The sequence below is a fragment of the Moesziomyces antarcticus genome, assembly GCF_000747765.1.
Source record: "Moesziomyces antarcticus DNA, scaffold: scaffold_v10019, strain JCM 10317, whole genome shotgun sequence".
Taxonomy (NCBI): Eukaryota; Fungi; Basidiomycota; class Ustilaginomycetes; order Ustilaginales; family Ustilaginaceae; genus Moesziomyces; species Moesziomyces antarcticus.
The window spans coordinates 330,286-350,353 of record NW_014638991.1 but is presented as its reverse complement, the minus strand read 5'-3'; the positions used below and the strand labels follow the sequence as shown (position 1 = coordinate 350,353).

Genomic DNA, 20,068 nt, shown 5'->3' with positions numbered 1-20,068 from the left:
CCGAAGCCTCAACAGACTCATTATGCCCCGTGAGGGTATCAAAGGTGGCTCTGCTCTAGAACGGTAGTATCAGCTCCCGTCCCTTGCTGTAAGACGCAGGTAGCATCGAAAGTGTACATATATGAGCCCACTACTTCCTGGTATTCTCTCCCTCATGAAGCTAGATCATCTTACCTCGTAGACTCCAGACATGCCTAAGATCGCCACCATCGACCCGGTCATCATGGCCACAGCAGTATCGCGCCGTGCTTGGACGAGCCAAGACCTAGCCCGAGGGCCCTATGGCTACCTCCCTGTGCTCTCTGCACCCATCATCTTTGCCTGTCTATTCGCCGTCTCGGGCGTATGGCACTTTGCTCAAAACCTGCGCTACCGTCAATGATGGCTCGTCATCCTCACCTTGGGGTGTCTCTTCGAAGCCGTGGGACACGCACTTCGTGTCTATGGACACTTTGAACCGTTCGATGTCAATGCGTACATCAGCATGCAGTGTATCCTCGTCATCACGCCCGCCCTGATTGCGGCGGTGGACTTTGCCATCCTTGGCAAAGTGGCGGTGCTCTTCCCACCAAAGTACTCGCTGGTCAATGCGAGGTGGATCCTGCCCTTCTTTGTGGCGCTTGATGTCGCGTCGCTCGGCGTGCAGGGTGGTGGATCGGCGATTGCTGCCATCGCACAGATGGACAACAGAGACCCTACGTCGGGCGGAAATATTGTCGTCGCTGGTCTTGCGATTCAGCTCGTCGGATACATTCTCTTCAATACGCTTCTCGTCGTGTTTGTGCGTAGGTGCAGCAAGGATCCGCCTCCAGAAGTGCTTTGGAACAAGAAGACACGCACCTTTTTGGCGGCCACCGCCGTATCGAGCGCGTTGATCTTTGCGCGCAGCACGTTTCGCCTGATCGAGATGAGCGTCGGCTGGATCGGCGTCATCGCAAAGACAGAATGGACCTTCTACGTCTTTGATGCAGCCCTCGTCACGTTGGCCGTGTTCATCTTTAACGTCTTCAACCCCGCCGTGTATCTCGGCCAACTCTCCGAAACCAACCGAGGCAACAAGGACAGCGTGGCGCTCGACGAGCGAACTGCATCGCAAGACTCCGAGGCTTCGTTCAAGGCGTGATTGTCCTGCGCCGGCGCCGCAGAATAGATAGAGGTTCGGTCATCGTTAAAGTGGCGCCGTGTAGTCGAGTACCAAAAACACAGAAATCTCACTTTGATGCGGCTCAAAGTCGCAACGCATCATCTCGACCGCAGCTTGACCCGTGTGTTCCGAATACGCAGAGGACGAGTTTGAGCCACAACACCGCACATCCCGTTCCGATGCTGCCAACCGTCGTTGGTGTGGTGAGCTTGGTTGGACCCTGCATGGGATGGCCGAAAGTGAATCCATTTCGACGCCCTAAAATCGCTCGGCATTTAAAATGTCGCCGATGATTTTTCGATCCCTCCATCATTCGCCCCGCCTTCTCATCCACCACCTCACCATGGTGCCTTCAACCTCTGCATCCGGCGAGGCGGATGCATTGCCATACACGTCGCCATCGCTCATCACCGTTCTGGTGCTGAGCTCGTACCTGCTTCTGCTCTCCATCTTCTACCATGCCTTCCAACGCCTTTTATCCGCCGGGATCCTAGGCCCACTCGTTCTGGGTGCGATATACGCGCGACCGCTCGGCGACATCCTTCCCCCCGACGTGCAGTCGACGGTCCTTTCAATCGGATTCCTTGGGCTGATATTGCTCATTGTCCAGGGTGGTGTGGATGCGAGGATGGACATCCTCGCTAGCCCCGTGAACCTCGGCATGGCGGTGCTGGTGGGTGCGACCGGTGTTGTGCTGCCCATCGGGCTCAGCATGGCACTGCTACCGGCGGGGTTCGGGTACGGGTTGCTGGAGAGCTTTACGGTAGGCGCTGCTCTGGCATCGACTAGTCTGGGTACGACCTTCGCCGTGCTGAGTACGTACAAGGATCGCACGAAGGAAAGCAGGACGGGAGAGAAGACGCAGCAGGGGATTGCGGATACGCGCGTGGGGACCATCTTGGTCGGTGCTGCTCTGCTCGACGATATCATCGGGCTCGTGATCACAAGTGTCGTTTCCACACTCGGCTCATCGACTCAGCCGGGAGGGGGGCTGAGCTCCGTCCCGCCGTGGACGATTGCTCGGCCAGTGGTATCGTCCTTTCTGCTGCTCGTCATTTCATGGCTTCTGTCGAGGTACATCCTCGCGCCGCTTGCTCGGTCCATCGTCATCCCGGCACTGATTCGATACACTTCCGCAGCTCGAACGTCCGCAGACACCTCGTCGTCGGGTCGAGTGGCTGCAGAATTTCGACGCGCCATGGTGGGTCTGCACGCCAACCTCGGTCTACAGCAGATGATCGCTACGACTCTGCTGGTTTGCACGGTGCTTGCGTACTGCGCGATCAGCGAGGAGATTGGCTCGTCTCTGCTTATCGGCGCGTTCTGCGCAGGTGCAATGATGAAGTACCTCTACACGTCGTGGGCGGGACTTACATCGCCTCGCGATGGGCAAGCCTGCGTATGGTCACCCGAGCACCTTTTTTCCCATACCCCGCTGGGTGTGGTGCAAGAGACGCTGCTCATGCCGTTTTTCTTCTCGAGCATTGGCTCTGCCATCCCCGTCAAGTCGATGTTCACCGCCAGCACGGTGTGGCGCGGCATCATCTTTGCCGGTCTCATGGCGTTGGCCAAAGTAGCCGCGGGTGCGTGGCTCCTACTCGCCGATCGACTCGAACGTCGCAAACCCAACGACATCCAACTCGGTACACTCAATCCAAGCGCAGAAGAAGAGGGTGTGCAAGAGCCACCAGTTTGGCCAGCGGCACTGTTTCTCGGAGTCAGCCTCATGTCGCGCGGCGAGATCGGCTACCTGATCATCAACATCGCCAATCGCTCCGGCCTTGTTGGTCAACAGGCTTTCAATGTGGCCATCTGGGCTATCACACTCAATACCCTCGCGGGCCCACTGGCAATCGCATTCCTCATGCGCTCCCAATACGGTCCCCTCCTCCTGGGCCTCTCACCAGCTTCGCGTCAAAGTCGCTGGTGCTAAAACCTCATGCACGCTCATCTGGAGAATGTCAGAATCATGCTTCAAAGTTGGTGCCCAAATGTTTGTACGCGCGTATGCTGTCTAGTTGGTGTTGGGCGTCCAGACGTTGGTCTTGAGCGTGGAGCCGCCGCTCTCAAACGACTTGAGCAGCGTCGAGAGCTCCTTGCCGCTGCTCGAGCGGCGCATCTTGGGCGTGAGCGGTTTCTGGGGCGCGTGGAACTTGCTCAGCGCCGGAGCATCGGATGAGAGCTGCTGCTGCATGCCCGCCTGGCCGCGCAGCCGTGCCTCCTCGATCGTCATCTGTGGGAACGACGCATCCCAGCCCGACGATCCCTGCTTCTCCTGCTCGTCGCCTTCCGCAGCACCCTGGCTCGTGGCTTCCGTCACCGCCTTGTCGTCCGCTCCAAGCACCTTCTGCGCTGCTTGAGCAGCCAGCCCCTGCGGCTTGGGCGCGTCGGCGCCCGTGGCACCGCGACGCTCTTCGCCCGAGACGCGGCCTTCGAGATCCCAGTCCTCCTCATCGGCGGGCAACCCGGCCGCCTCAGCATCGTCGTCGTCGTCATCCACGTCGCCGTCCGAGCGCGAGTGAGGCAGCGAGACGATCTCGTCAATGCCGCCATCCACCGCGTTGGACGAAGTGCTGGGCGTCATCTTGCCCTTGCCGGCCGCACTGGCAGAACCAGTAGACGCGCTTGTGCTGCCAGGGGCGTCCTGCTTCTCTCCCGTGGCCGGATCCGCCTTGGCGCCCTGCGGCGTCTGCATGTTGCCCTGCGCCATCTCCTTGTTCACCGCCGCCTCGCTGCGCTGCTGGCCGGCGGCGTCGCGCGACTTGCCGCGCTTGTCGAGCGCGGTGCGCACGAAATGGCGTGCGCTCTGCAGCGCCTTTCTGCTGGCATCGAGGAAGAGGAACGCCTGGAAAACGTGGACGCAATCCTCGTACAGCTCGTGACGCACGGCGACGCCCGAGAGCGACGCCTTGTGCGCGAGCAGCGTCACCTCGTCGCGCAGCACTTCGGCATCGCCGCACTGGATGAGCAGCGGCGGCAGGCCGTGCATGTCGCCAAACAGCGGCGAGACGTACGGATGCGTGAGATACTTGTCGATGTTGTCGCCAAGATACGCCCAGACCGGGTTCATGTGGTCGCCCGACTTGGGCATGGGCAAATAGTCGAACTCGGCGTTGGTGTCCCACGAGTCGCACGACATGGTGAGGTCGACCCACGGACTGAAGAGCATGGCGCCGCTGGGGAGCGGGTAGTCGTTGTCGCGCAGATAGTACATGAGCGCGAGTGCCAACCCACCGCCAGCACTATCGGCACCGAGCACAATGTTGCTCGGCGGGATGCCGAGGTCGTCGGTGAGACGGAAGTAGGACGCGACGCAGTCGTGCAGCGCACCGGGGAACTTTGTCTCGGGCGCGAGGCGGTAGTTGATGCCAAACACACGGCATTCGGTGTACTTGGAGAGCGAGATGGTGAGCGGACGATGCGTTGCCGCCGACATGACAAAGTACGCCCCGCCATGGATGTAGAGAATGACGCGCTCCTTGCCCTTCTGCTTTCCGCTGCGCCACTCTGCCTGGAGGCGACGCCAGGTCTGCTTGCCCACGACCCACTCTGCGCTGATCTCGCGCTTGCCGTCCTCGGCGGCATCGGCCTCGGCGAGGAATCCGCGCAGGCCGCGCTTCTTGACGCGGAAGGTGACGGGTGTGATGAGGCCGTCCTTGGGGGTGGGGAGGAAGGCGCCGAGGTCAAAGAGCTGCTGGAGGCCCTCGATGGAAGCGAACTCCGAGTACTCGGCGACGTCGCGGAGGACGCGGGTGAAGACGGAGGTCTCGATGCCCCACGACTTTTTGGGCGGGCCGTAGATGGCGTGGGAGGCGACGGCGGTGCCGATGGAGACGCCCTGGGAGACGAGGAAGGGGAGGTAGCGCCAGGCGTTGGTGAAGCTGAGCTTGGTGGGCTCCCTGACCTTGATGGCGGGGTTGAGACGTGCGGAAGCGGGCACGTCGGTCTTTTTGTACTGGTCGAGGAGCGAGTTGAGCGTCTTTGTGGACTCGGTGTCCTTGCGGTTGGTCGAGCGACTGGCACGACGAGGTTGGCTGGACGATGCGGCTGGCGGGGCGGCAGGACGGACGGTGGTTTCGGAATGGCCAGTGGATGAGGCGGAGGGGCTCGCCTGGCCATCGGCGACGACGTCGTTGGCTGCGGACGAAGAGGCGGGTTCGCGGCCGCGGTTGAGGGTATCCTCGGCGGCCTGGGCGACTGCAGCTGTGCCCGAGGCGCCGGGCTGTGAAGGCGTGGATGAAGCGCCCGAGCCTGAGCGGCCCCAGCTCTCGGGCATCCAGGCCATCATGACGGTGAGGTCGAGAGCCATGGCTGAATCGCCGCGCTCCTTCTTGTGGGCGTTGGTCAACTCGGCCGGCTCGTCGGTCATGGTGACGGAGGAGTCGGCGTTTGCGAGAGGTTTGTTGGGCGTGGGGTCGGTGGGGGAGGGCAGGAGCGAGTCGCCTCGCTTGTGGGACTGGAGGTGTGTGGCGATGGAGAGGAGCGACTGCTGCTTGTGCGGGAGGGCGTCGCCGTTTTGCTGACGCAGGGCGTGGAGTCGCTGGAGGTGGTTGATGGCCTCTACGGCGGTGACTGCCTTGCGGAGCTTGCGCATGGCCTCGAGGTTGCGGAGAGCGCCGTTCTTGAGGCAGGCGCCCTTGGAAGCTTCTTCGTGGAGTGGGGGCAGGTCGGCGAGCCAGGGGTGGGCGAGAGCCTGGTGTGCGGTCATCCTCTTGTCAGCTGTGCAGAGGCACTTGAGGATGAAATCCTTCGCGGTGTCCGAGACCTCGGACCAGTATTCGGGCTCGAAGTGGACGTCCATCTTGATGATCTGCTGGAAGAGGGAGGGCTGGTCCTGGCCGTAGAAGGGGGTGTATCCGCCGAGGAGGGCGTAGGCGATGACGCCGCAGGACCAGATGTCGACGGCGGCGTCGTAGCCCTTGCCGAGGAGGACCTCGGGCGAGACGTACTGTGGGGAGCCGCAGGCGGTCATGAGGAGGCCTTCGTCGGGGATGAAGCGGGAGAGGCCAAAGTCGGAGATGACGACGTCGCTGGGGTCGGACTTGTCGCGGAGGAGGATGTTTTCGGGCTTGAGGTCGCGATGGATGATGTCGTGGTCGTGGAGGTAGGCGACGCCGGCGAGGAGCTGCTTCATGATGTGGCGTGCGTCGAGTTCGTTGTAGTGGACTTTGGAGACGAGGCGGTCGAAGAGTTCGCCGCCGCTGCAGAGGTCGGTGACGATGAAGACGCCCTCGCGGGTCTCGTAGAGGTCCCACATCTTGATGATGTTGGGATGTTCCACTTTACCGAGGATGGTGATTTCCTCCTTGAGCATCTTTTCGTTGGAGTCCTTGAGCGGTTTCTTTGCGATGATCTTGAGCGCGCGCTCTTGTCCGGTTGCCTTTTCCACGACCGCTTTCACGACGGCAAAGGAGCCCTGGCCGAGCACCTGGGGCAGGACGGTGTACTTTTTGGAGAGGGCTACGGGTAGGAGTGGTGTGCCGTCCTTTTCGGTCTCCTTGAACCAGGAGCGGAAAGCGTGATGGAGGTGCGAGCCGACCATCTTTACGTGCTGTCGCGTCGAGGAGGAGCGGCGGTGGCCAGCTGAAGCGGGTGTTATAGTGTTCCGGCTCTGAAAGAGGGCAGAGAAGCGGTGGGTGGGAGCGAGAGCGAAAGCGAGAGTGCTGGCGTGTGTTGGTGGCGACGGGACTATAGCGTGATGGGAGGAGCGAGGCGGGAGACGTGCAGCGAGGGAGTGATGCAAGGAGCGCAGGGATGAGGCGTGCGAGCTGGATGGATGTTGCACAGGCGCTGCCGGGGTATCGTTGTGGTGTGGGTGAGTAGGTGTATGCGGAGAGGAGGAGGAGGTGGTGGTGGTGGTGGTGGTGGTGGAAGGTGGGGAAGGGTGCGGCGCCATCTGTATCGGGAGAGGCGAGGAGCAGCTGCGATGCAATGATGCCGACGTACGAAGCGCGCGCCCTGAAAGGAGAGAGAGCGAGAGAGAGTGCGTGGAGAGACGCGGCCGTGAAAAAAACGCAGCTCAGCACCGCAGCCTTTCGGAGCATCCTCTCTCGGTGAATGCAAGTGTTGGGGCGATTGCAGCTGCAGTGCTGTGCTGCAGCGTGAAAGCAGACGCGCCCTGACCCTTTCTTGTCACTCTCTCCCTCTGCTGCACCGCCCACCTCCACCTTTGCCCAAACGCGTGCTCATCTCCTAATCCCACATGCGGAAAACGAAACACACTCATGCACCCGCGCTCTAACAGATTTTGCTCGATTTTTTCCATTCACTGGCATTCAACGATAAAGCATAGGCTATCTAAGCCTGGCGGGCGACACGATACAGTCGCTCGTCGTGCTGGTCCTTGAGCATGTCGAAGCCACGCAGCGAGCTTTCGCCCACGAGCGACTGCACAATCGCGCGCAGCTTGTCCAGCTCCGTAGCCAACGTGAGTGCCGCCATCCTCGCCGTCGTGTAGCGCAAATACATCGGATCGCGCAGAACGCTCCATCGCAGCACGTCCGAGCCTTCTCCACGGCCACCGTCAGCGCCCTTGCGGAGCAGCTCGCCGATGCGCCGGTTGCGAGCAGAATACTTGAAGTGGTTCTCCTGCAGCGAAAACGACGCGTGGTTGAGCCGCTCGCCGTTTCGCAGCGCTTTCGAAAGCACGTCAAACGTCAGGCAGATCTCGGAGAGGTACTGCGGATCCAGCAACGCCGTCGACGACGACAGCATCACCTCCCAGTCCATGTGGCTTCGTGCGTTTGTTCCAGGAGTTGCACGTGGCTTGTCGCCCTCCGACAGCGTCGCGATGCCGTCGAAGGCGCGCACGCTGCACAGGATCGCTCCGAGCGACTCCACGATCGTCGCATGCACGCCCGCCATCTGCACGTACCGCTCGGCCGGCCAGCGTCCGCGGATGTGGAAGTCCATCGTGGCAAGCCCGATCTGCATCGGATACATGGCCACGCGCGCATTCACACCCATGAATCGCGCGCGGATCAACGACTCCCGCTCCTGCCACAGCTGCAGAATCGCCTCGTTGCTCGAAACCTTGGCGTCGGCCCCGTTCGTGTCGAGCTGGTTCGCGAACTGGGCTCGTTCCGACTCTTGCTCCACCAGGCGGTTGCGGGCGATCCACACCTCCATCACTTCGACAAACAGCTCGTTGAGCTGGCGTGTCACCTTGGCCATGCTCTTGCGCAGCAGCAGTCGACTCGACGCCGGCCGCGGCAGCACCATGACGATCAGCGCCACCGCCATGCCGATGATCACGAGCAGCGTACGCTTCCACGCGACCTCGATGCCCACGCCGCTGTTCACCGTCACCTGCAGGTGCGTGTCGATCCAGGAGTAGCCCACAATCAGCACCACCGACACGTTGAGCATGATCGCTGGCAGCAGCAGCATCTTGGGCGCAAACACGCGCAGAAACACCAGCGGCAGGAAACCCACCGCCGTCGCCGCACCGATTCCATACGCATTGCCTCGACCAAGGCCCGTCGAAATGTACCAGAGCACGGCGCCGTAGAGTAAGCCGATGACCGTGCCGATGAAGCGCATGGCAAACGTAAACACCAGCTCGCCGCCCGAGAGCGCCGCGGCGGTCTGCGCCATGATGAGCGCCCAGATGCCGCGGTTGGTGTACACAAACTGCGCCGTGTTGGGCAGCACCGCCGTGATCCAGATCGCAAACGTCGCAATGCACATGCGCAGCGCAAACACCCCCGTCGGCCCGCTCACAAAGTAGTACGTCGCCGCCACTCCGCGTCCGATCCGGTGCGCCACACTCGTCGGCGGAAGGGCGTCCGGATCGCGAGCGTAGTGCGTCTGCTTTCGCTCCCGCCTGGCTTTCTTCGCCTTGGCAGGCACAGCAGCCTTCTCCTCGTCTCGATCCCGTGGAGCGCCGGACTGTGCGGCCAGCGTGTCGTCATCCTCCGCCTCGCTCTCGCCCTCGAGGTGGTCGGCGACATTGTGACCTTGGCTGGATGCGCCATCCGAAGCGGTATGAGCACGATCCTGTCGAAAGTCGCGGTCCATGTCGTCTTCCCTCTCGAATTCGCCCTCGGCGGGACCGAATCGATCGAGACCGTCCGAGGAGCCGCGCTTGTCGCTCGTGAGCACGCGCACCAGGCGTCCGAGATGCTTGGGCCACCAGATGCGCTTCTTGGTGCCTGCGCGATCCGCAATCGCCACCATCTCGGCGTGGAACTGCGAGATGGACTCGAGCGTATCGATGAGGTTCGTCACAAACACGAGGCAGACGTGCAGAGGTCGCGCACCGGAGCGGAACGAGTGGATGGACTCCTTGGTCTGCAGAAAGTGCTCTTCCAGGTCGAAATCCGGATGCGTGGCGCGAAAGTGTTCGGCATACGGCTGCAGCAGCTCCAGACGGCGGTCGTTGAGCAGATCTCGACGCGTGCTTTCGAGCTTGGACCGGGACTCGTGCAGCTGGGCGAGCACCTGGTCGATGGGCTGCTTCTGCCTCCACGCGAGGTTGGCGCCAAAGTACGCCTGCACCGCACCGATCGAGTCGGCTGCAGCCTCGAGCGACGGCTGCGAGACGCGGTTGAGGATGTTGAGCATGCGCGACATGGTGACCTGCTGCTGCGCCTCGCTCGTAAAGATGTCGCGACGCACGCGATGGATGGTCACCGTCTCGTGCAGCCGGATGGGCTGCAGCTTCTCCTTGGTCGGCACCGCCTCGGTGCCGTGTTGCCCATCGACGTCGTAGCCATCCTCGAACTCGGAAGCATCGCGCTCTTCGTGGAAGGTGCTAGGGTCGCTGATGCCGAGCTCGTGGTGGACGAGACGCCAGAAGGAGCCGAGCAGCGTGAGCTGCAGATTGACCGAGCGCGTCTTTCTGTACATGAGCTTCATGTCGTGCGCGCTCAAGTAGGAGCGGTAGAACTCCATGCCGAGAAAGGCGGTCATGCCGTTTAAGCCTTCGAGCTGCTCGGCCAGGGCGGTACGGTTGGCCTGCACTTTGGCGAGCAGACCGGCGGCTGTGGTGGATGCCTCCTCCTCCGCCTTGAGGCTGAGCTGGAGGTAGTCGCTGGACGGCTGGTCGAGGTGCGGACGAGCCGAAGGCGTGGAGGCGGGGTCGTGATGCTTGGCCACGTCTGCGAGTGCGTCAGTGTGGAGATGGAGCAAAGAGCGTGTGGTGTCGAGCATGGCGACGAAGCTGAGCTGCCACGAGTACGAGAGGGTCTCTGGGAAGATGAGGATCTGCGCCGCAAGACAGATGGCCATGGCGCATCCGATGGGAATCATAAAGATCTCGCCAAGCGTGTAGCGTGCGTAGGGAAAGAGGGGGCCGTAGGTGGTCATGATGTCGAGCACGATCATCAAGAAAATGGATCCGATCTTGAGCTTGGGCAGCTTGACCTGCATGACGGCCACGAGGTAGACGCCGAGCATGAGGAACACTCCGTAGACGGCGGTGGAGCGCACGTCGAGGTATTCGCCGCGGAAGACGGCGGCGGTGACGTAGGCCTCGGGATTGGTGGCGCTTGCTGCTCCGGCACGCACCCTGCCCACGGCGGACTGCAAGAGCTGCTGGCTTCTAGCGCGCGAAGCGGCGGCAGCAGCCGCACAGCCCCATGCCCAGCCGGTCAAGGCGCCCACGACGAGCATGCCGAAAGCGAGCACAAAGATGAAGAACGGCATCGAGGGTGGCACCATGAGCGTGAGCATGCACGAGAAGAACGCCGCCTGTCCGAGCACCCGCAGAGGCGGTCCGGGGATCATGAGGACGAAGGCAGCCCAGCTTGCGACCCAGCATCGTGCGAGGATGCGGAGCGAGCGAGCCGACTTGAGATTGTCCACGATCCACGCCGGCATCTTTGAGGCCTTGTTTGGCTCAGCACGCGGCGGCTTCGAGTTGTCGTTGGGCTTGGCGGCTGCCATGTCGCTGTCTGTTGTCGCCATGGTGGCAGGTTCCTACGTCTTTTCGAGCGGATCCTCTTGGGTAGCGAGAGCAGTATATGCGTACAGTCGCTGTTCTAGGGCTGGGACATCTTAGGGGTTCGATGGAGGTAAGGTGGGCGAGAGGCAAGCCTTGTGATCAATGCCAGCTGGTCCAGAAGAGGCATTCCAGGCCCAAATGCACCAAATGCACCGAATGCACAAATGCGCATCCCCGCATCAAAGCCTCGAATCGAAAGCACAGCTCAAATGCGGCTAAGCGCTGCAGTGCTGCAGTGCTGCAGTGCTGCAGCTGATTCTTCGGCTCGCATGTTCCGAAAAAGAACAACGGCGCTCCGCTCCACCCAAAACACCAAAACAACATCCTCCATCGTCACAGTCTAACAGCTGTTAATATTTTCTCATCACTCTGCGTTCGGCCTTCGAGATCAATCGGTGCTTCTCAATGTGACGAATGAATGACAGACTGAACGACTGAGTGGATTCCTGAATCGATGTGCGAGAATTATTGCTGGTCGCCCCATGTGTCGGCAGCGTCGTGACGAAAGTGACAAGAGTCTCCGCGGAAGCAGTTGCCCATCGCGAAAAACTTGCACGGCTTGGTGTGCAGCTTGGACTGCCACGCTCCGGCTGTGGATCCACCGCCGCCTCCATATCCYCCTCCTCCGTACTGGTTCGAGTGCGGGCCGGACCACGCTGCACCATTGTTGCCGTAGTCGTAACGCGGAGGCTGCTGGTACGCTTGATGCCCACCGCCGTACTGCGGGGCTGCACTCGAGGTGCGCACGTAGTCGTGGTTGTACTCGCCCGGGTAGCTCTCTTCCACCTGCCTCGCGGCAACGCCGTGGCCCTTGGCGGATAAGCTCGACAGCAGCGACGAGATGCCGTCCGTCGTCACCTGCTGAGAAGCCATGGCTGCGTTGACCGCAGACGCAGCCGGTCCGCTGCTCTTGGCTCGGTCCACAATCGACTTTAATACGTTGATGTCAAAGTTGAGCCCGGCAGGCGCGGGAGCGGGCGCAGAGCTAGCGGAAGCCTCGCTGGAAGGTGCCTTCGATGCCTTTCCGCCCATCAGCGGCCCTACTTTCGAGAGCAGGGCACCGATGTCGGCTTGCGACGGCACACCGCCATCACTCCCGCTCGCTGCGCCAGCGTCGGATGTGGATCCTTCCGCCTTGACTTCCGGCATGCCTGCTTCCTCCGCATACGCATAGTCCTCACCGCCCGTCACGTCGGCCTCGCCCATCCATGGCGTCGGAATCTCCACGCTCTCTGCCCCCTTGAGCTCCTCAGGAGTCTCCGAGGTCGTTCCCGGACGCTCCAGCTGGCTTTCATCAGGGCTCGTGGGCGCCTCGCCCTCGGCGTACACCACCTCTTCCAGCTCCGCATGGCGTCGCGTCTGGAATGGCCCCTCGACCGATTCGCTGCCCAACACCACTTGCATCATCTCGGGTACCTCCACCTCACGCGGCTCGTACCAATCCGTCTGCGCTTCCATCGTGCTGAACGACTGGCGCAGCGCATCTCCCTCGTCGTGCTCCACCCCTTCCAATCCTTTCTCCAGCAGCTCGGCGTGCTGCGCATCGTCCTGCCCATAGTCGGCAGGCTCGATCAGCCTCACCGCCACCAGCTCGCTGTCCTCCTTCCACGTCACCCGCTTCTTCACCTTCTTCTTTTCTTGCGTGCCAGCCTTGCCTTCCGCTTCCTTGCCAGGTCGTCCCGCTGCTCGACTGGCGCTGCTGTTGCTGCCGCTGTTGCCCCCGCTGAGCGTACCCAGGAAGTTCATCACACTCTGGCCCGCGCTCATCCTGTTGGCACCCGTCGCGCCAGACGACACCTTGCTCGAGGCCGCAACAGGCTTCTTCATGCTGTCGGCTCCGAAGAAAGACAGGCCCGGCTTGGCGCTTGCAGACGACGATGACGCCGGCTTGGCCGTCTTGGCGGTCCCGGCGGCAGTGGCCGTCGTTGATGTGGCCGTCTTGTACCGCTTGGTGCTGCTTTCGCTCGTGCCAGCCGCATCCGAAGGCTTGCGCTTGACAGCCGCTGAGCCCGTGGATGCGGCCGGTGGGCTTGCCTTGGACGACGACGTCGACGTCGAGTCTTCGGCCTCAATGACTTTGGTCCATTTTATTTTCAGACTCTCGGCGAGTTTGCGTGCGCCGGGGTCGACAGCGCGCAAAGAGACGCCCGTGATCGCCTTCCCCAAACCGGCCTCATCGGTGAGATACGCCTTGCGCATGGGCACATAGTCTAGGATGGCGAGCAGCGGCAGCAGCGTGTCTCTATAGCGTCGGCTCAAGTCCGGAGCGCCTTCGGTCACCTTCTTGGGCGGCACCGTCTGGCGCAGCCAGGTGGACAGGATGTGTCGGCCTGCGGGGCTCGCCATCCATGCGCCGAAAAACTTTTTGCGTCCTGTCTCGGAGAATCCCTTTCCCTTTTCGAGCGTCGCGATCGCATGCAGCGTTTCCACGAGCGACTTGCGCACTTCGGCACCCGTCGAGACTGGTCTGCGGAATCTGCCCTCGGCATCGAACTCGCACAGGATCTTGGTCAGCTGTCTCGCCGAAGTAGTGGGGTCGCGCTCGACCGAGAGCCGGCCAAGCGGTTGTTTTGCCTTGGACCACAGCACGCCGTCGGCTGTCGCCAAGGGCTTGGCGGCGTTGGGTTGGGCGGCAGCCGTATCCGTACTCGCGCCGGAGGAGCTTGCTGGCTTTGCCGCCATGACTCGTGCTGGCGGCAGCGGGGGTGTGCGAGGTTCTGTGCTGGATTCGGCCGAGCCAGATGTTGTGGGGTGGGGGTTGGACGATGTCGACGGGAGCGGTTGCTGCCCTTCCATGCTGACCGACTGGGCAACACCAAGAAGCGAGGTGAGCTTGAGTTGCCGAAGCTTGGGCTTCTTCTTCTCACCGGACGCATCAGCTTCAGAGGAAGCCGGGGTGGCTTGCAGACTCGTCGTGGACCCTGCAGGCGTTGAAGAGGCGGCCGGCGTGAAACGCAGCGCGTCTGCCAGAGAGTGCCCGGACTGATCGCCGTAGTTATCGTGAGGCGGTTGTGCTGCGCCGTTGTACGCCGGGGGTGCCGATGCAAACGAGGAGGGCTGATACGACGCCTGTGATACCGGAGCAGCTCCTTGCCACTGGGGCTGATGCTGGTGGGGTGCTTGAGAGAGCTGCTGCGTCGCTGCCGGGAAGAAGTTTGCGGGCTGCGGAGCGGATGCTGAAGGATGCAAGATGGCTTGCATGAGCATGTCCGGGTGAGCATTCGGATACATGGCCTGCAGCTCGCGCATCATGTTGGCGTCGAGGGTGGATGGCTGGGCTGGATAGCTGCTCGAAGCCTGAGGCGCCCCCGAAATTGGTTCTGCGTTGAATTGTTGGAGATGATGTGATGCCATCACTTGCTGCTGCTGCTGCTGCTGCTGCTGCTGCTGCTGTTGCTGCTCGTAATGATTATATGGCGGCTGCTGTTGTTGCTGTTGTTGTTGCTGCTGCGCGTCTTGAAAGGCATGGAAGGTCTGTGTACCTTGCGCACCGATCGGCACCATGTCGCCATTGGCAGACTGCCAGGCCTGCTGCATGGACCAAGCGTCGTAGCTCGTTTGCGGGTCCATGCTGGCGTCGTTTGACTGGGAAGCGAGAGAACTGGCGTGTGCAAGGAGTCAAGTGGGAGACAGGAGTCAGTGATTGCCTTTCACACAAAGCTATCAAAATTGGACCAGTAGAAGTGATTCTCAAGAGGCAGCGACAATGACATTGGCCTCGAAAGGGTCATAGTGGCGAGAGGAGACACTATGAAGCAGAAGAATGGCGGGGCAGCGGATGCGCAACTTGACATGCAGGGGCGCGCGGAAAAAAATCGGCAATGTTATGCCATCTTTTCGAAATGCAGAATTGGATTTTTTTTTTCGGCTTGGACAGCGAGCAGCGCGCTGCGCTCCTTTGTCCCGCCAAAGCGACTGCGCCCGCGCTTCATCTTCGTCCACCCCTGCTGCTGCCCTCCTTTGCCCTGCTGCTGCGAGTTGGGATTGGCAGCTTCGAATACAAAATTTCGAAACTTTGAACCGCGGTGGTGGGTCTTCAAATTGGGCTTTGAAATTTTGAATTGGGGCACCCGTCAGATTTCTCTAGTCAACTGTTCGGCCCGCAAAGCAGGCCGGCTGATCGCTCAAAGCCTTGCAGCAGGCGACCTTGGCCGGCTGGCTGTTTGGCTGGCTGGCTGGCTGGCTGGCTGGCTGGCTGGCTGGCTGGCTGGCTGTTTGGCTGTTTGGCTTGTCTGCTCGTCGGCGTTTTGCAGACCCGTTCATGCGCAGCTGATGCTACGCTCTTAAGGTCGTCATCGCCGCTACTATCGAGCATGGTCATGTTTTGGCAATACTTACCCTAGATGATGGGATGGCCTTGTGGATTTGTTGGCGGGATGGACACGCCTGTTGAGTCTTGCGAATGGGGCGGCCGAGTCGAGGTGAATGTCCCTTTGTTCGGTTGGGCCGTGAAGGAGTGGAACGAGAGCGATCCACTCAAATCGGTGCGTCTCTGGCTCCTCGGCCCAAACGAATTCAGAGAAGGGAGGTTCGTCGACAACTGCTCAATCGTCTCGGTGCAACACACAAGAGCCGTAACGCTGGTGCTGTGAGCAACGACGCTGGGCTGAGCGGCGACGACAGACGTCCTCTTTCACCCCGTGTACTACAGACTGGAGGTCGAGATGCACTTGCTTGGCTCCAATCCCAAAGCGGATGCAAAGTCGAAGCGAGTGACAGTAATTCCAGAAGGCGATGCAAGCCGTGCGTCTGCAGACGTGCAACGGTGTGTGACACCAACTTCTGGCCGTGGTCGACGACAAGCAGCAGTGGGTATCCTTCGCTGTATGCGAGAATGCTCTGACGGCCAGCTGTGATCGACCCGGAGTCCTGCGCCTACGTCTACTCCCAGGCTATGTGTAGGATGAGCGGCAAGCAAGTGCACCTCAACCTTCTGATCCGGTTCAAGACGAGGCGGGAGATATGAAAGGCAATGGAGGTCGAGAAGGAGGCATCTCGGCCTTGCCTGCGCCGAGCTAGTCTCGCGTCGCAACGCACTCGCTCGTCACGGCCCTGCGCCGAGGCTGTTGACCCGCTTGGCAATACACTCAGCACACGCTGCGACTCAGCCACGCGCTGGCCCTTTTTTTTTCTCGGCCGCATTAGCCCACGAGTTGGAATGAAGTTAGGCGCGGCTGTGATTTTGGTGATTTTGGGGTTCAAGTGCCGTTGAAAGGGTGCGAAAGTGGGCGGTGGAAGTGGTTGGCTGCGCTGAAATCACAGGCGCTAATCGGGTTGGCGAGGCGAAATAGTTGATATACGGCAGCCACTTTGGGCGGCTCTAATCAACGCCCGTTCCCTCCTTTCCACCTTCGATTCCGTTTCAAAGTCGGCCACTACTCTATTCTGCCCTTACAAGAAGCTATCGAATCCGTCGGCGCTATTCATCCCGCAGACTACAGTAGCAACCCAAAGCGTTGTTGCCCTTTCAACTCGTTCTATTCCTACGTAGCTTGTGTAAGTGCCCTTTGCGAATGTCCTTGCGAAAGCCCTCGCACCTGGCAAAGCACGACAGTTGTTGTACCTTGAACTTTGTCGTGCTGTCAACCGGCTGTCAAGCTGGCCGCCCAGCTGTCAAAGAAGCGTCGGCTGGCTTCGTGGGGGCTGCATTTGCGGCACAGGAGTGAAGTCGGCCTCGAGGCACACCAGGATGGGATTGACTGCGTCGTGTCCACAGCGCTCGCCAGCAAATGATGCTAGCACTGTGCCTGCTGCGCATCGAGCTCGTTCCAAGCCAGCTCGTCGCCTCGTGTCCACGCCCCTCAGACCTGATGCGACCATGAGCAGTACGAACAGCAATGCTGACCTCGACCTCATCCTCCTTCTTCCTTTCACCTCTTGGTTTCTTCTATGCTGCTCTTGGCAACTGGATGCGCTTGTTGCGATCCTTGGCGGCTACGACGACCGTGCGCTTCCATTTGGCATGCTGCTCGGCTTTCGGTGACCCTGCGGTTTTTGGACGCTGATGTTACGTCGCGTCTTGACCGTGGATTCTCCGCTTCCCCGCGCGTTCGCGCCACAACGTGACGCGCCGCCGCACCGCCTCCACCTTTGGCCGACTCTTCGCGCTCGCCGTTGCTCCTCCGTCCCGACCGCACTGCAGCGCTTGCCCCTTTCTGACATCGTCGAGGTCGCCACTCGGACGATCCGCCCGTTTTCGCCATTGACATCGCAGCCGCGTCGGACAGCGACGTGCATACGCCGCCCACCATCTTTGCCGACATGAACGCCGCCAACTTTGACCAGTATGGTCTGCTGTCGCATCAGCACGCGTCACATCACCACCAGCAGCAGCCGCATCACCAGTTCAACTCGGCGCTCGCCCATTCGGGTGCACAGGGCGATGACATTTTCATTGCACGACAGACGGTAAGTGCGATCCTTGATTCCAAGACGAGAGGGATTAGTTTGGGCTGACTGGGATTTGATGTGGATGATCACAGATGTTTGATGCGGTGAGTCGGTTGTCTGCGCAGCTGCGGCATGCGGCCGATTCGTGCGATGCATTCGTCAAGGTGGTTGCGCGTCAGAATCCGAACGTCGCCGCTTTAGTGTTGGCGCAGCAGGGCAATGTGTCGAGTGCGGGTGGTGCAAGTGTACCGTCCACATTTGACTTTCTCAACAACATTGCCAACGGTTCGCATGCGGTCAGTACAGCTGGAGCCGAGACGGCAGCTGCGGCAGGAACGGGGGGAGCGAATGGGAAGGAAGCCAAGAAGTTGAGCAAGTTACAGAAGCGCAAGGAGAAGCGACTTCGCGATCCGGATGCGCCCAAGCGACCTCCGAGTGCCTACCTGCTGTTTCAGAACGAGGTGCGTCAGGAGATCCGCAAGAAACATCCCGGTCTGCCGTACTCGAGTGTGCTGCGCAAGGTGTCCGAGGCATGGAAGGAGTTGACCGACGAACAACAGAAGGTGTATCACGATAAGACCACCGAAAACATGGTCACCTGGAACCAACAAAAAAAGGAACACGAAGCCAACATGAACCCCATCTCCCTAGACCCCTAAAACCCCCCCGAACCCCCCTTGCGATGCATGTACACTACGAATGCGATTTTTTTCTATACCGTCCCACCCGTGCTCCAACCGTTACCGTCGCGTCAAGGCTGGTGTTTGTTGGGAGAAGAAAAAAAAGTTGCCATTGTCCTTTAGAAGGCGCGTGCATGCGGTGGAAAAGACGCACCCATCAAAGCGTATGTGTGTGTGTGTGCGGAACCAAAAACGAGTGTATGTATGCTTGGAAGCGAATAAACAAAAGATGCCATGAATCAAAAACAAAAGACGTTCCGCCTAGACAAAGGGGAAAGAGTGAGGAAAGAATCGAAGCACTGGAATGAAGTGGGTGCGAACCGGAGCATGGAGCATGTGGGGTTGTTTGAGGGCGCACGACTTAGAGAAGGTAGGCGCCCGCCATGACAGCGACGACCGAGGCGGCGATGCCGACAGCCGAGCCGACGAGCGACGAGGCGCCCGACGAGGAGCCGCTGGAGCCCGAGCCCGAGTTGCCGGTAGAGGCGGAGCCCGAGGCGGAGCCCGAGTTGGAGCCCGAGGCGGAGCCCGAGTTGGAGGCACGGCCGGTGGACGAGGCGCTCGAGGCCGAGGCGGAGCTGGACGAGGCGACGGACGACGACGACGAGGGGACGATGGACTTGATGCCGTTGGAGATGGTGGCGGTGGTCCTGCAGTTGGAGGTGGACGGGGTGGAGTAGGCGCCGGTGGGGGTGACCTGGTCGGCGGCGCCGTTGGTGTACGAGTAGGTGGTGCCGCCAGCGACGTACTCGCCGGTGAAGAACTGCTTGAAGGTCGAAGTCTGGCCGTTGGCCTCGGGGTAGAGACCGGGCGGGTAGGCGGCGTCACCGTCGCACGTCTCAAAGACGTTGTCGGCGTAGTTGCCGGGCATGACAAAGTTGCAGCCCATGACGTCGAGCTCGTGCTCGCACTCGAGCGCGGTGGGTGCCTGCTCGGAGCCGGCGATGCAGATACGGAAGCAGAGCTGGTTGTACGAGACGTAGTTCATCCACTCCTCGTAGAAGACGTCCTCGCCCGAGACGTTGGAGGTGACGTTGCCGCCGACGGGGTTGCCCATGTTGGTGGCGCCGTGCGGGTCGAGCTCACCGCCCTCGTCGCCGGCAACGAGACCGATCTTGGTGAAGTCACCGAGCGCCATGAGCTGGACGTAGAGGGGGGTCTTGACAAAGTGGGCACCGGTGACGGTTCCGTCGGGCTGCGCGCAAACAACAAATCAAGCAGGGTTAGCAAGAGGCCCAACATGGAAACTGTTGCGCAGGAATCGGGATGCTTACGATGACACGGGCGTTGTTACGGGGCTTTGTGCAGTAGGCGACGGTCTCGCCCTCTACGTTGCCGATGATGGTGCCGGGCACCTGGGGGCCGAAGGTGCACCAGTCGTCGATGGAGTTGAGGGTGGCGAGGCGCGAGTCGGAGGTCTGGTTGATGGGGGTGTTGAGCTGCGGGGCGGAGGGGTTGGTGGGACCGTTCCTGTTGGTGCCCTTGACGCCTGGGTAGTTGGCGGAGGGGGTGCCGTAGCGGAAGGCGGGGACCGACTGGGCGGAGGCGCCAGCGGCGAGGGCGACGAGGATGGCAGCAGCAGCCTTCATTGTGATGATCCGAATACTCCGATGTGGTGGAAGAAGAGAAGGAAGCAAACGAATGGATGGAGACTAAAGAGTCTGCGAGAAGGGAGCGCAAAGGGATGGTGATGGTGAGGAGGCAAGGATGGGAAGAGGCGGGATGAGAAGATGGAGAGGGGCGGAGGTCGAGTGAAGGCGGAGTGGGCGGTGTGGGCGCGGATAGGGGTTGTTGGAGAGTGTGGCAGCGCGTGTGTTTGCTTTGGCAAGCTTCGAGCGTGAAGCTCCCAGGCTCGGTGGGCTGCAGCGCCGGTTGGCGATGAAGCCAATGCCCAAATGAAGGCGGTGC

The 20,068-nt window shown here is 61.0% G+C and overlaps 7 protein-coding genes across 7 annotated transcripts; 3 read left to right on the top strand and 4 right to left on the bottom strand.

Annotated features, from left to right (window-relative positions):
* Positions 1-190: 190 nt before the first annotated feature.
* PAN0_019d5858 (RTA1 domain) lies at positions 191-1,123 on the top strand (the record flags this gene model as incomplete). Its single annotated transcript, XM_014798792.1, has 2 exons — positions 191-323; positions 420-1,123. 2 exons carry the CDS (start codon positions 191-193, stop codon positions 1,121-1,123), a joined length of 837 nt encoding a protein of 278 aa, XP_014654278.1.
* A 364-nt stretch (positions 1,124-1,487) lies between these two features.
* PAN0_019d5857 (CPA2 familytransporter) lies at positions 1,488-3,077 on the top strand (the record flags this gene model as incomplete). The annotated part of the gene is made up of 1 exon (XM_014798791.1): positions 1,488-3,077. One exon carries the CDS (start codon positions 1,488-1,490, stop codon positions 3,075-3,077), a length of 1,590 nt encoding a protein of 529 aa, XP_014654277.1.
* An 81-nt stretch (positions 3,078-3,158) lies between these two features.
* PAN0_019c5856 (putative lipase/esterase from carbohydrate esterase family CE10) lies at positions 3,159-7,040 on the bottom strand (the record flags this gene model as incomplete). The annotated part of the gene is made up of 1 exon (XM_014798790.1): positions 3,159-7,040. The coding sequence occupies one exon, from the start codon at positions 7,038-7,040 to the stop codon at positions 3,159-3,161; it is 3,882 nt and encodes a 1,293-aa protein (XP_014654276.1).
* Positions 7,041-7,441: 401 nt separating this feature from the next.
* Positions 7,442-11,053, bottom strand: PAN0_019c5855 (uncharacterized protein; the record flags this gene model as incomplete). The annotated part of the gene is made up of 1 exon (XM_014798789.1): positions 7,442-11,053. The coding sequence occupies one exon, from the start codon at positions 11,051-11,053 to the stop codon at positions 7,442-7,444; it is 3,612 nt and encodes a 1,203-aa protein (XP_014654275.1).
* Positions 11,054-11,555: 502 nt separating this feature from the next.
* PAN0_019c5854 (uncharacterized protein) lies at positions 11,556-14,660 on the bottom strand (the record flags this gene model as incomplete). The annotated part of the gene is made up of 1 exon (XM_014798788.1): positions 11,556-14,660. One exon carries the CDS (start codon positions 14,658-14,660, stop codon positions 11,556-11,558), a length of 3,105 nt encoding a protein of 1,034 aa, XP_014654274.1.
* A 2,119-nt stretch (positions 14,661-16,779) lies between these two features.
* On the top strand, positions 16,780-18,139 carry PAN0_019d5853 (HMG-box; the record flags this gene model as incomplete). The annotated part of the gene is made up of 3 exons (XM_014798787.1): positions 16,780-17,035; positions 17,260-17,498; positions 17,573-18,139. The coding sequence occupies 3 exons, from the start codon at positions 16,780-16,782 to the stop codon at positions 18,137-18,139; spliced, it is 1,062 nt and encodes a 353-aa protein (XP_014654273.1).
* Positions 18,140-18,521: 382 nt separating this feature from the next.
* PAN0_019c5852 (88 kDa immunoreactive mannoprotein MP88) lies at positions 18,522-19,749 on the bottom strand (the record flags this gene model as incomplete). Its single annotated transcript, XM_014798786.1, has 2 exons — positions 18,522-19,355; positions 19,435-19,749. The coding sequence occupies 2 exons, from the start codon at positions 19,747-19,749 to the stop codon at positions 18,522-18,524; spliced, it is 1,149 nt and encodes a 382-aa protein (XP_014654272.1).
* Positions 19,750-20,068: the final 319 nt, after the last annotated feature.